This window comes from Salvelinus alpinus, chromosome 21 (genome assembly GCF_045679555.1).
Source record: "Salvelinus alpinus chromosome 21, SLU_Salpinus.1, whole genome shotgun sequence".
In the NCBI taxonomy this organism is placed as follows: Eukaryota; Metazoa; Chordata; class Actinopteri; order Salmoniformes; family Salmonidae; genus Salvelinus; species Salvelinus alpinus.
The window spans coordinates 47740735-47756606 of NC_092106.1; the positions used below are offsets into that span (position 1 = coordinate 47740735).

At 51.4% G+C, this 15872-nt stretch overlaps 1 protein-coding gene across 3 annotated transcripts in view; it reads left to right on the forward strand.

Moving 5' to 3' along the window:
- Nucleotides 1-15872, forward strand: part of LOC139548401 (protein-tyrosine sulfotransferase 1) — an 86723-nt gene that overhangs the window by 10143 nt on the left and 60708 nt on the right. For all 3 annotated transcript variants that reach the window (XR_011669704.1, XM_071358076.1, XM_071358077.1), the window contains exon 2: nucleotides 2424-3526. Coding sequence is in view for 2 of the 3 variants with exons in the window: in XM_071358076.1 (XP_071214177.1) it covers nucleotides 2613-3526 (914 nt within the window). In the remaining variant the exon portion in view is untranslated. The remainder of the gene's footprint in view (nucleotides 1-2423; nucleotides 3527-15872) is intronic.

Here is a 15872-nt window from a genome sequence, read left to right on the forward strand (position 1 = left end):
GCCTTGATGACAGCTTTGCACACTCTTGGCATTCTCTCAACCAGCTTCATGAGGAATGCTTTTCCAACAGTCTTGAAGGAGTTCCCACATATGCTGAGCACTTGTTGGCTGCTTTTCCTTCACTCTGCGCTCCATGTCACCGGATTCCTACCGCAAGCTCTTATTAACCTCTTCACCTGGATCTCCGCAGCTAGCTGCTATCCGATTGGCTTCTCCTGGCTAACGCCCCTGTCCCGAAGCAAGCAGCAATTAGCCTGGAGCTAGCCTATGCTAAGCCCATCTCCCGGCTGGCTGTGCCACCAGAGACTCTGGGTTCAAGCCCAGGCTCTGTCGCAGCCGGCCGCGACCGGGAGGTCCATTTGGCCTAGCGTCGTCCGGGTTAGGGGAGGGTTTGGCCGGCAGGGATATCCTTGTCTCATCGCGCACTAGCGACTCCTGTGGCGGGCCGGGCACAGTGCACGCTGACCAGGTCGCCAGCTGACCAAACGGTGTTTCCTCCGACACATTGGTGCGGCTGGCTTCCGGGTTGTATTTTATTTTATTTTTTACTATTATCATCTGACTATCCACAATCTCATTATGCATGTAACAAGACTCATTCTATTACCGATCTTTTTACATTTTTTATATAAGAGTGACACATTTTAATCACAATAATTCATAAACCAAATTGTTATCCAAATAAAACACTATTTGGTAGGTCTAGTTAAACTCGTTACTTCTGTGAACGTTCATAATCCTCTGTCACGAGGGAGAATAATTAGAATATATCTTTAAGAGAAGTGTGTTTTTTGGTATCGGAATGACATGACACAAGGCAATATTTCTTAAACTTTACAGAAGGCAAATTTCCTGCGAAATGGAATATAAATGTTGATATTAGATGGCAGGGGCCTTCAACATTGTGGTGTTCAAGTAATGGATTATAAATGTTGATATTAGATGGCAGGGGCCTTCAACATTGTGGTGTTCAAGTAATGGAATATAAATGTTGATATTAGATGGGCTTCAAGTTTTTTCCTGTTCAAGTTTTTCTATTAGATAATGTTTAAGACCCCTTTTCTGTCTGTGTCCAAGTTTCCATCCACAGTTTTTATGCGAGTAAAGTCATACCGTGTACATGTTTATTCTTTTATTTTTAAATTTCCCGCAACAACTGTGATGGAAACAAGCAGTTTCTGGTACATTTTTTATAAATGCCGACAGATCATTTTGTTCGTTCGACATGGTGGGATCTTTTTGTGTCGGTAAAATGTTAATAATTTGACACAATTTTATATGCTCCTATAAACTTCACATGTTGGGACTCATGGGTCCTGTTTCTGTGGCAATGACCCAGAGTAACGTGATGTCACACCACCTCTGTAAATCAGAGCCTGTGTAACTGCTCAGGGACACATTAGAGGCCGGAGGTTGGACGTCTCGTTCCTGGTCGGGAATGTTTCTCTCAGCCCAAGAAACAAACTGAACACTGGGAAACGAGTAAAAAGACGAGTTGGGAAAAATAGAACAAGATGGTTGTAAAATAGAGATTTCCCTCTGAGGGATAAATATAATCATTGCGTCTTTTTGTTGCTAAATGTGTCACTGGGGAAGTCCTAAATGCTTAAGACTTAGCCCGACTGCTGAAAAGTGGAGCTGTTCGCTCTCTCTCTCTCGGTCTCTCGCTCTATCCCTTTCTCTCAGTGTCTGTCTCTCTCTCCCTCTCTCTGTGCCTCTAGTCTGTGGCCTGGATTCATTCCTATGGGCTTGTGTCAGCTGAGGGCCATGACTGTGTCAATGGTTTTTCTGACAACTTTATGATGTCGGCCTTAGCCTTTCTCTTACACCACAGTTGTACAGTGGTTTTGGCGTGAGATCCATAACCTTGTCAGACAGAGAGAATGTGTTCATCACAGCTTTCTGAGGTGAAAGTGGAGCGTCACTTCTGTAGCCTACATTTCTCCTGAGGGGATCTGTAATTATGTTGAGGGTAATTCCTACATTGGATATAAGGAATTCCTTGGTAATTTCGTGTGTGTATTTAACTAAAATAACAATACAAAATAACTTGTACAGCTCAGTTCATAGTTTTACTGTGCTCTCTTTGTCAAGATGGGTCAGTACAGTATAATGCTGAAAATAAGATGTGTTTTTGCTTTTCTGAACAGGGCCTTTTTTTAGGACCATATATGAAGTGAGCCATTTCAACCTTTTGTTGGTTCAAGCCTCAACTTGATTTCTACCAGCAGTGTACAAATGATCTAGAATGTCAAGATCTCTATCAGGATCTGCCTGAAGTTGCCATGTTCCACTGTTCTACTGTTCTACTGTTCTACTGTTCTACTGTTCTACTGTTCCACTGTTCCACTGTTCTACTGTTCCAACCAAGACTATGTTATTATATTATGTAATAATGTGTTTTTTATTCTGTCCTTCCCCAGGCCTGATGGAGCTGGGCACGCCACGAGCGCTGACCACCGGGGAACACACAACACGCTCTGCCCCCCATCGCCGACCTTGAAAGGAGGGACACTCAGCTACTCCTAACCTTCCTTTCTCCCCTCTTCCACTACCTCATCTGGTACACCTCTGTCCTCCCCCTCCCTTCCTCCCCCCTCCCTGGTCCTGAGATGGTGATGGTGATGATGATGAAGCTGAAGCAGAACCTGCTGGTGGCCTGTCTGGTCATCAGCTCAGTCACAGTCTTCTACTTGGGTCGTCACGCCATGGAGTGTCACCACCGTATCGAGGAGCGCAGCAGCCAGCCTGGGGACCAAGGGCTTCTGGGGGGCCTTCAGGGGCCAAGAGGGTTGCTCCTGGGGGGCTCTTTGAGCTCCTCCACCATCCTGCGGGGCTCTGGTCCCGGGGGCCATAACCTCTCCGTTCCATTCGTCTACAACAAGGACATGCCCCTAGTGTTCATTGGAGGGGTTCCCAGGAGTGGGACAACGTTAATGAGAGCCATGCTTGATGCTCACCCTGATGTTCGGTGTGGAGAGGAGACCAGGGTTATTCCACGTATCCTGGCCATGAAACAGATGTGGTCGCGGTCGGGGAGGGAGAAGATGCGTCTGGACGAGGCCGGGGTGACGGACGAGGTCCTGGACGCCGCCATGCAGGCCTTTCTCCTGGAGATCATCGTAAAGCACGGCGAGCCCGCCAACTTTCTCTGTAACAAGGACCCCTTTGCTCTGAAGTCCCTCTCCTACCTGGCTAAGATCTTCCCGCACGCCAAATTCTTGCTAATGATCCGGGACGGACGCGCCTCGGTCCATTCCATGATCTCGCGTAAGGTGACGATCGCTGGCTTTGACCTGGGCAGCTACAGAGACTGCCTGACCAAGTGGAACAGGGCCATAGAGACCATGTACACTCAGTGCCTGGAGGCCTCAGACAAGTGCCTGCCGGTGCATTACGAACAGCTGGTGCTCCATCCAGAGAAGTGGATGAGGACGCTGCTCAAATTCCTGGACATTCCCTGGAACGAGGCGGTACTTCACCATGAGGAACTCATAGGGAAAGCAGGAGGTGTCTCCCTCTCCAAGTAAGTAGTGGTGTGTGTGTGTGTACGTACCCTGAGCCTGCGTGTTACTGAACTTCAGGCATGCTGGTCTCCCTCCCCGTGTGTTTTTATCAGTGTATAAAGTGAGTAAACTGTAAACTCAACTAGCTTGTAAATCAGGGGTCAGTGACCTTGTCGTCTATGAAGTGTGAAACAAGGCTTTATACCAGTAGATGACAAAACGTGACTTGATTTAGTGGCGAGACAAGGTGTGGGCAGCCAAGGATTTTACAAACCCAGGACAAGGAGCTCCAAATGAGGACGAAGCCAGGCGGAACTTCCATGCATCACCTCACTGAGCTATCAGGGCCACAGTGGCTCTCCCACTCCTCATTCTGAGTGATGCTCGGCCGCCATTTTGGATCTGGTTCTGAACCGAAATGGTTCTGGTTCTAGAACACAGGCCTCTGTTCTTAGCTTCTGGTTCTGGAAGCGGTCTGCTCTGTTCTGCGCTGCTGCCACAACAAGACACTGATAAGTAATACAATCCAGTCGTCTCTGATGGCAGTAATAAACAAACGGCTAACCTCGGGGATGCTTCCTGTTTACGAGACACTGTCTCCTCCTTCACTATGTTGCTTACGTAGTCAAATGGCTCAATGCTGTGGTTGAATCATAGGCTCCATCCCAATTGGCACCCTATTCCCTATACAGTGCACTACTTTTGACCAGAGCCCCAAAGGGAATAGGGAGCCATGTGTGATAGACCCCATAGCACAATGTTATGGTAAGCAAGCACTATTCATCACCAGGCTGACGAGGTGCGAGTGGTGAACGGGTCAGGCTCTACCTACTACCGTACATTCCCTTCCTGGTGCAGTGAGACAAGTTAGCACTGGTCCATGTAACTCTCTCTTGCTCTCTCCCTCTCTCTTTCACTTCACTATTGTTCTTCCCAGAGGGGAGGAAGAGAGCGAGGGAGGAAATGGTGATGGCCCAGAGAGAAGGAAGGATCGTAAATCTAGTTGTTGAGTAGGTAGATCAGTAGTAAACTTTTTTATTTTATTGTTGATAGTCAACAACACATTTCTTACTCCAGGTCAGTTTCTACATGCTCCCAGGGTCTGTAATAACGGCCTTGTAATTCCACGAGGCCTCCAAACATTTACTGTCCTTCTGTTGGTTATGAATCATTCTAGAGCAGAGCTAGGTGAGAAACCTCACTCATTAGTTAGCCGCACACAGTAGAAGGGGGAAGAAAAAAAACGTTCCTAACCCATTTCTCAGGTTGTATCCCAAATGAGACCCTATTCCCGTTGGGCCCTGGTCTAAAGTAGTGCACTATAAAGGGAATAGGGTGCAATTTGGTACTCGCCCTGACCATGGTAAGGTTTTCTAATGGCGCTGACTCGTCAAGAGTTCAAATCAAATCAAGTTTATTTTATATAGCCCTTCGTACATCAGCTAATATCTCGAAGTGCTGTACAGAAACCCAGCCTAAAACCCCAAACAGCAAGCAATGCAGGTGTAGAAGCACGCTGGCTAGGAAAAACTCCCTAGAAAGGCCAAAACCTAGGAAGAAACCTAGAGAGGAACCAGGCTATGAGGGGTGGCCAGTCCTCTTCTGGCTGTGCCGGGTGGAGATTATAACAGAACTATGACAAGATGTTCAAAATATTCATAAGTGACAAGCATGGTCAAATAATAATCATGAATAATTTTCAGTTGGCTTTTCATAGCCGATCATTAAGAGTTGAAAATAGCAGGTCTGGGACAGGTGGCGGTTCCATAACCGCAGGCAGAACAGTTGAAACTGGAATAGCAGCAAGGCCAGGTGGACTGGGGACAGCAAGGAGTCATCATGCCCGGTAGTCCTGACGTATGGTCCTAGGGCTCAGGTCCTCCGAGAGAGAGAAAGAAAGAGAGAATTAGAGAGAGCCAAGATTTTCAAAATGTTCATAAATGACAAGCATGGTCAAATAATAATCAGGAATAAATATCAGTTGGCTTTTCATAGCCGGGTTGTTTTGGTTCTATAATCTGGAGGTCTTCAAGGAAACAGTGGGGCATGCACACACACACTCTACCTCCTGCACACACACACTCCTCCTCCTGCACACACACACTCTACCTCCTGCACACACACACTCTACCTCCTGCACACACACACTCTACCTCCTGCACACACACACTCTACCTCCTGCACACACACACTCCTCCTCCTGCACACACACACTCTACCTCCTGCACACACACACTCCACCTCCTGCACACACACACTCCTCCTCCTGCACACACACACTCTACCTCCTGCACACACACACTCCTCCTCCTGCACACACACACTCTACCTCCTGCACACACACACTCTACCTCCTGCACACACACACTCCACCTCCTGCACACACACACTCCTCCTCCTGCACACACACACTCTACCTCCTGCACACACACACTCCTCCTCCTGCACACACACACTCTACCTCCTGCACACACACACTCCTCCTCCTGCACACACACACTCTACCTCCTGCACACACACACTCTACCTCCTGCACACACACACTCTACCTCCGCCACACACACACTCCACCTCCTGCACACACACACTCCACCTCCTGCCACACACACACTCCACCTCCTGCCACGTAGAATCATATAAGCCTCCTCACCCCTCCATGTCCCCTGCAGAAATTTGGCTCCACTTTTGTTATTGTCTACAGATGAGAATGCTCATGGTTTCTTTTAATAAAAAGCTTATGGTCAAAGTCCACTGAGCACATGTCATCTTAGAGGAACCCCCTCCCTATCTCCTTGCCCTTCTCACACACACACACACACACACACACACAGCACTCCCCTCCCTCTTCTCTCCAATGTCTTTCATCTTGGTAAATATCATTATTGAATACATATTTAATCTCTTTTCTCTGTTCCGTTCTTCTCCTTATGGTTTATCCTCTTGCTCCCCTCATGGGACTGCCTCCCAAGTGTACACCCTATTCCCTATATAATGCACTACTTTTGGCCAGGGCTCAACACCCTATTCCCTATATAATGCACTACTTTTGGCCAGGGCTCATAGGGAATAGGGTGTTGTTTTGGGACGCAGCCTGGTGCTGAACAGAGCTTATGTTAAAGAAGCAGACGGCAGGGGAGGGGAAGAGAGAGAGAGAGAGAGAGAGAGGGGACAGATAACACCCCACCACCACCACCACCACCACCACCACTCTACACTGGACAGATAACACCCCCCCACCACCACCACCACTCTACACTGGACAGATAACACCCCCCCACCACCACTCTACACTGGACAGATAACACCCCCCCCCACCACCACCACTTTACACTGGACAGATAACACCCCCCCCCCCACCACCACCACTCTACACTGGACAGATAACACCCCCCCCCCCCCCCCACCACCACTCTACACTGGACAGATAACACCCCCCCCCCCCCCCCCCACCCCCCCACCACCACCACCACTCTACACTGGACAGATAACACCCCCCCCCCCACCACCACCACTTTACACTGGACAGATAACACCACCCCCCACCACCACTCTACACTGGACAGATAACACCCCCCCCCCCCCCACCACCACCACCACTCTACACTGGACAGATAACACCCCCCCCCCCCCCCCCACCACCACTCTACACTGGACAGATAACACCCCCCCCACCACCACTCTACACTGGACAGATAACACCCCCCCCCCCCCCCCCACCACCACCACTCTACACTGGACAGATAACACCCCCCCCCCACCACCAACACCACTCTACACTGGACAGATAACACCCCCCCCCCCACCACCACCACTCTACACTGGACAGATAACACCCCCCCCCCCACCACCACCACCACTCTACACTGGACAGATAACACCCCCCCCCACCACCACCACTTTACACTGGACAGATAACACCACCCCCCACCACCACTCTACACTGGACAGATAACACCCCCCCCCCCCCCACCACCACCACCACTCTACACTGGACAGATAACACCCCCCCCCCCCCCCCCCACCACCACCACCACTCTACACTGGACAGATAACACCCCCCCACCACCACTCTACACTGGACAGATAACACCCCCCCCCCCCCCCCCCACCACCACCACCACCACTCTACACTGGACAGATAACACCCCCCCCCCCCCCCACCACCAACACCACTCTACACTGGACAGATAACACCCCCCCCCCCACCACCACCACCACTACACTGGACAGATAACACCCCCCCACCACCACCACCACTCTACACTGGACAGATAACACCCCCCCACCACCACCACCACCACTCTACACTGGACAGATAACACCCCCCCCCCCCCCACCACCACCACCACTCTACACTGGACAGATAACACCCCCCCCCACCACCACCACTCTACACTGGACAGATAACACCCCCCCCCCCCCCCCCACCACCACTCTACACTGGACAGATAACACCCCCCCCCCCCCCACCACCACCACTACACTGGACAGATAACACCCCCCCCCCCCCCCCCACCACCACCACCACTCTACACTGGACAGATAACACCCCCCCCCCCCCACCACCACCACCACTCTACACTGGACAGATAACACCCCCCCCCCCCCCCCACCACCACTCTACACTGGACAGATAACACCCCCCCCCCCCCCCCACCACCACTCTACACTGGACAGATAACACCCCCCCCCCCCCCCCACCACCACCACCACTCTACACTGGACACCACCACTCTACACTGGACAGATAACACCCCCCCCCCCCACCACCACCTACACTGGACAGATAACACCCCCCCCCCCCCCCCCACCACCACCACCACTCTACACTGGACAGATAACACCCCCCCCCCCCACCACCACCACCACTCTACACTGGACAGATAACACCCCCCCCCCCCCCCACCACCACTCTACACTGGACAGATAACACCCCCCCCCCCCCCCCACCACCACTCTACACTGGACAGATAACACCCCCCCCCCCCCCCCACCACCACCACCACTCTACACTGGACAGATAACCCCCCCCCCACCACCACTCTACACTGGACAGATAACACCCCCCCCCCACCACCACCACTCTACACTGGACAGATAACACCCCCCCCACCACCACCACCACCACTCTACACTGGACAGATAACACCCCCCCCCCCCACTACCACCACCACTCTACACTGGACAGATAACACCCCCCCCCCACACCACCACCACCACACTGACAGCACCCCCCCCCCCACCACCACCACCACTACACTGGACAGATAACACCCCCCCCCCCCCCCCCCACCACCACCACCACCACTCTACACTGGACAGATAACACCCCCCCCCCCACACCACCAACACCACTCTACACTGGACAGATAACACCCCCCCCCCCACCACCACCACCACTACACTGGACAGATAACACCCCCCCACCACCACCACCACTCTACACTGGACAGATAACACCCCCCCACCACCACCACCACTCTACACTGGACAGATAACACCCCCCCCCCCCCCCCCCCCCCACCACCACCACCACTCTACACTGGACAGATAACACCCCCCCCCCCACCACCACCACTCTACACTGGACAGATAACACCCCCCCCCCCCCCCCCCACCACCACTCTACACTGGACAGATAACACCACCCCCCCCCCCACCACCACCACCACTACACTGGACAGATAACACCCCCCCCCCCCCCACCACCACCACCACTCTACACTGGACAGATAACACCCCCCCCCCCCCCCCACCACCACCACCACTCTACACTGGACAGATAACACCCCCCCCCCCCCCACCACCACTCTACACTGGACAGATAACACCCCCCCCACCACCACTCTACACTGGACAGATAACACCCCCCCCCCCCCCCCCCCCACCACCACCACTCTACACTGGACAGATAACACCCCCCCCCCACCACCACCACTCTACACTGGACAGATAACACCCCCCCCACCACCACCACCACCACTCTACACTGGACAGATAACACCCCCCCCCCCACTACCACCACCACTCTACACTGGACAGATAACACCCCCCCCCCCCCCCCACCACCACCACCACCACACTGGACAGATAACACCCCCCCCCCCCACCACCACCACCACCACTCTACACTGGACAGATAACACCCCCCCCCCCCCCCCCCACCACCACCACCACCACTCTACACTGGACAGATAACACCCCCCCCCCCACCACCACCACTCTACACTGGACAGATACCCCCCCCCCCCCCCCACCACCACTCTACACTGGACAGATAACACCCCCCCCCCCCCCCCCCCACCACCACCACCACTCTACACTGGACAGATAACACCCCCCCCCCCCCCCACCACCACCACTCTACACTGGACAGATAACACCCCCCCCCCCCTCCCACCACCCTACACTGGACAGATAACACCCCCCCCCCCCCCCACCACCACTCTACACTGGACAGATAACAACCCCCCCACCACCACCACTCTACATTGGACAGATAACACCCCCCCCCCCCACCACCACCACTCTACATTGGACAGATAACACCCCCCCCCCACCACCACCACTCTACACTGGACAGATAACACCCCCCCCCCCCCCCACCACCACTCTACACTGGACAGATAACACCCCCCCCACCACTCTACACTGGACAGATAACACCCCCCCCCACCACTCTACACTGGACAGATAACACCCCCCCCCCCACCACCACTCTACACTGGACAGATAACACCCCCCCCCCCCCCACCACCACCACTCTAGACAGATAACCCCCCCCCACCACCACTCTACACTGGACAGATAACACCCCCCCCCCCACCACCACCACTCTACACTGGACAGAACACCCCCCCCCCCCCCCACCACCACCACTCTACACTGGACAGATAGAATGTCCTCTTAACACAATTGCATAAAGCACTATGGTAGATGACATGCTGCAGGGCAGCCAACTGTCTGTCCCAAATGGCACCCTATTCCCTAAATACTTCTGGAACACAACCTCTGTCTGGGTATGCTGTGTTTGTGGCCGTTCTGTACAAGTCTCAGGTTCTCAGGTCATGGGAACAGCAGAGAGACCAGAGAGAGAGACTGGGCCTGCTTATGGTGGGGGGGGCTCAGGTCATGGGAACAGCAGAGCGAGAGACTGTGCCTGCTTATGGTGATGTGTGTGTGTGGGGGGGGGGGGGTTCTCAGGTCATGAACAGCAGAGAGCGAGACTGGGCCTGCTTATGGTGATGTGTGTGTGTGGGGGGGGTTCTCAGGTCTTGAACAGCAGAGAGCGAGACTGGGCCTGCTTATGGTGATGTGTGTGTGTGGGGGGGGGGGGGGTTCTCAGGTCATGAACAGCAGAGAGCGAGACTGGGCCTGCTTATGGTGATGTGTGTGTGGGGGGGGGGGGGTTCTCAGGTCATGAACAGCAGAGAGCGAGACTGGGCCTGCTTATGGTGATGTGTGTGTGGGGGGGGGTTCTCAGGTCATGAACAGCAGAGAGCGAGACTGGGCCTGCTTATGGTGATGTGTGTGTGGGGGGGGGGGGGTTCTCAGGTCATGAACAGCAGAGAGCGAGACTGGGCCTGCTTATGGTGATGTGTGTGTGGGGGGGGGGGGGTTCTCAGGTCATGAACAGCAGAGAGCGAGACTGGGCCTGCTTATGGTGATGTGTGTGTGGGGGGGGGGGGGGTTCTCAGGTCATGAACAGCAGAGAGCGAGACTGGGCCTGCTTATGGTGATGTGTGTGTGGGGGGGGGGGGGGTTCTCAGGTCATGAACAGCAGAGAGCGAGACTGGGCCTGCTTATGGTGATGTGTGTGTGTGGGGGGTTCTCAGGTCATGAACAGCAGAGAGCGAGACTGGGCCTGCTTATGGTGATGTGTGTGTGGGGGGGGGGGGGGTTCTCAGGTCATGAACAGCAGAGAGCGAGACTGGGCCTGCTTATGGTGATGTGTGTGTGGGGGGGGGTTCTCAGGTCATGAACAGCAGAGAGCGAGACTGGGCCTGCTTATGGTGATGTGTGTGTGGGGGGGGGGGGGTTCTCAGGTCATGAACAGCAGAGAGCGAGACTGGGCCTGCTTATGGTGATGTGTGTGTGGGGGGGGGGGGGGGTTCTCAGGTCATGAACAGCAGAGAGCGAGACTGGGCCTGCTTATGGTGATGTGTGTGTGGGGGGGGGGGGGGGTTCTCAGGTCATGAACAGCAGAGAGCGAGACTGGGCCTGCTTATGGTGATGTGTGTGTGGGGGGGGGGGGGGTTCTCAGGTCATGAACAGCAGAGAGCGAGACTGGGCCTGCTTATGGTGATGTGTGTGTGTGGGGGGTTCTCAGGTCATGAACAGCAGAGAGCGAGACTGGGCCTGCTTATGGTGATGTGTGTGTGTGGGGGGGGGGTTCTCAGGTCATGAACAGCAGAGAGCGAGACTGGGCCTGCTTATGGTGATGTGTGTGTGGGGGGGGGGGGGGTTCTCAGGTCATGAACAGCAGAGAGCGAGACTGGGCCTGCTTATGGTGATGTGTGTGTGGGGGGGGGGGGGTTCTCAGGTCATGAACAGCAGAGAGCGAGACTGGGCCTGCTTATGGTGATGTGTGTGGGGGGGGGGGTTCTCAGGTCATGAACAGCAGAGAGCGAGAGACAGGGCCTGCTTACCAAACGGCACATTATTCACAATGTTGTGCACTGCTTTTGATTCGGGCCCTAAGTGGGTTCTGGTCAAAAGTAGTTTACTACATAGGAAATGGGGTGCCATTTTGGATGAAACCAGATATCTGCAGCCTATAAATCCAGAGAATAGTATGATGTTTACTTCTGATTGTCTACATTATCTTAGAAATGGATAATGAAGGCTTCATTTTAAGCCTTAGAATTATAATTTATAATTTATAAATATAATTTATAAATTTATAATTTATTATAATTTGTTTAAAGCGGGGTCTGAATATTTTAGAGAGAACAGGCATGCTGTATAAGTACGAACATGAAACCATGTCAGATCGTCACCATTTCTATCTGGGAAAACGTTGCAACCTCACGGGCCATTTTTTTTTTTCAAAAGTGGGGTTACAAGTTTATCAATGTTAAAATCAGAACTATTTTCCCATTGTTCCTCAACTGCACTGTACGATATACTATTTTCTAGCACTGAGTATCTACTTTTATCCAATGTGTAAAAAAAAATATGTTTTTTAAATATTGTTGCTACAGAGGATTGGCTACGTCTGAAATGGCAGCTATTCCCTATTTAGTGCTCTGCTCTTGACCAGGGCCAGCAGAGCTCTGGTCATAAGTAGTGCACTATGTAGGGAAGAGGGTGTGTTTTCAGACACAGCCGGTGACTCGTTTTTTAAAAGTCCGCCAGTAATAAGTATGGAGGCAGTCAACAGGTTGGTGTTATAAACAAAGACCCCAAGGTTCTAGATGTCATGTTGCCAGGTCCTCATTCTAGCTGCTGCCATGCTATGGGAGACGGGTACTCTCCAGCCATGGTGCAGGAACACGGTACAGTTTAGCTGTCATACTGTGGAGACACAGGAGTTGAGCCCCAAGGCTCTAGAGCGGGGATAGGCAACTAGTGACCCACGGAGCACCCTTTTGGGAACTCGGGCTCTCAACTTACGGTTGAGAGGTAAAATACACAAGGTGCAATTTAGACATTTTGGTTGTGCATCAGCAGTTTCTCTTCTTCTGACAGTCACTCAATTAGCCCATGTCACCTAAAACTTTTTTGAGGTAAGGTAGACTAGCGGCCAGCTATCTAAACTTGTAGTAATCATGGTTGAATTACCGACCGGGGTCGGTATGACTGATTTTTGTTAGTCACTCTCAGATATCATATGCAAACATTTCTCTCCACCCTATGGCAAAAGGTGTAAAATTGCAGGACATTTGCTGTTAAACTGCACATTTTTTTCTTTACGCCACATGTCAAAATGAAAAGAATTACAGGAGCGGCTCAGGGCCCCCAAAACACTATACATCTGACTGTATGTATGGATGTGGGTAGCAGACCCGGGAGCCACTGCGGCCCCTCATGATGATTTCAGATTTTTTTTTGTGGCCCCCACCCCCATCAAAGTTTCCCGTCCTTGGGCTAGAGGTTGCGAGCCATGGTCCTAATCTAGCTGTTCCACTATGGGAGATACAGGAGTACCCTTCAATCTCCAGCCATGGAACACTGAAGGGGTTAGCTGCTACATGAGGGCACAAGTGAAGAGTTCCGCCTCTTTACAAAACTGTAAGGGCACGAGAGTGTTCTGGAGTGTTCCGCAAGAGACCAAATGTCCTTGTTCAGCTCTCCTCTCCATATCTCTTAGGAATGCTCTCTGGGTACTGTAGCGATGTGAAGAAAGACCCACCACTCACACAGTGTAGCCTGTTTTGTTATTCTGGCGAGAGATTGTGAGCTTGTGTACTCTTCTTGACCCTTCCCCTGGTATGATAAGTACAACACAAGCGCCCTGGAGAAACTGAAACCCAGAAAGAGGTAGAATGAGAGGGGGATGGAGAGAAACCCCAGACACCAACGTCATCCCAGTGCTCGGCTGAATGCTGGGAACTCTTGGCTACTCTGGCTACATTTGAATCAAAACAACAAACCATCTAATATATTATAATTACGCCACTTGTTTTTGCATGGATACCGCGACTCTGTTAGCTTTTTAACAGCTAGGATTGCTATTTTCTGTCCCGGAATCCTGCTTAACAGACAGTTTGAAGCCTGCTTGACAGAGCTGCTAACCTTACCTAGCTAGCTAAGCTGCTAGCCATCATAACAAAGATGGCTGCTTGGATTTGAGACTGGTGTTTTGCGGATACTATTTAATGAAGCTGCCAGTTGAGGACTTGTCTGTTTCTCAAACTAGACACTAATGTACTTGTCCTCTTGCTCAGTTGTGCACCGGGGCCTCCCACTCCTCTTTTCTATTCTGGTTAGAGAATGTTTGCCCTGTTCTGTGAAGGGAGTAGTACACAGCGTTGTACGAGATAGTTATGGCTTTACAACCTCTGCTATATTGTGGATCGAGAGTTGCCTGTCAAACAGAACACAGGTGTTATTTTAATGGAAGCCTCGCCAACATAATCCAGGTAGATTCAGGAATTCCCCAGGGCAGCTGTCTAAGCCCCTTTTTACTTTTTCAAATTTTACTAATGACTTGGCACTGGCCTTGAGTAAAGCCTGTATCTGTGTGTACTGTTGACTCAACACTATACACATCAGCTACTACAGCGAGTGAGATCACTGCAACACTTAACAAAGAGCCGCAGTCAGTTTCAGAACGGGTGGCTAGTAATACGCTAGTCCTAAATAATTTCCAAAAAACGAAAAGCATTGTATTTGTGACAAATCATTTATTCATAAACATCAACTGAATCACGTAGACATTGAGAAGGTTGAGGAGACTAAACTGCTTGTTGTCACCCTGCATTGTAAACCGTCATGGTCAAAACATATTGATGCAACAGTACCTAAGATGGGGTAGAGGTCTGTTCGTACTTAAGCACTGGTCTGGTTTCTTAACAGCACTATCAACAAAACTAGTCCTACAGACCCTAGTTCTGTCACACCTGGACTACTGCCCAGTCATATGGTCAATTACTATAAAGAGGGACATCAGCAAATTACAGGTAGAACAGAGCAGCACGGCTGGCTGTTCTCCTGGCTCAAAGTAGAGGAGCGATTTGACTGCATCACTCCTTTTCTTTGTGAGACGTATTGACATGCTGAAAGCACCGAGCTGTCTGTTTGAACTACTAGCACAAAGCTCAGACACCCATGCGTACCCCACAAGACATGCCACAAAGGGTCTCTTCACAGTCCCCATGTCCTGAACACACTCTGGGGGAAACGCACAGTACTACATAGAGCCATGACTACATTGAATCTCTATTCCACATCGTGCAAGCAGTAGAATCTAATAAAATAAAATAAAAAACAAAAAGACACTTTATGGAACAACGATTACTGTGAAGATACGCGCGCGCGCACACTCACGCATACGCACACATTAAAACACGTACATTGTAATATTGTTCTATTGTGGTAATTATACATTTTGTATTGGAGAGATGTAGTGTTGTATTGGTGTAATAATGTGTTGTGTTGGAGAGGTGTGGTGTAATGTGTTGTATTATGTACTGTTATTGATTTTTGGTGATTTAAAAAAAATAAAAAATAAAAATAATAATTATGTTGCTGGACCCCGGAAAGAGTAGCTGCTGCCTTGGTAGGAACTAATGGGGATCCATAATAAACCCCAGGAAGAGTAGCTGCTGCCTTGGCAGGAACTAATGGGGATCCATAATAAATACACATACTAATACAGAAAGAGGTAGACTGAGAGATGGAGGAGATGCACAGGAGGGAGAG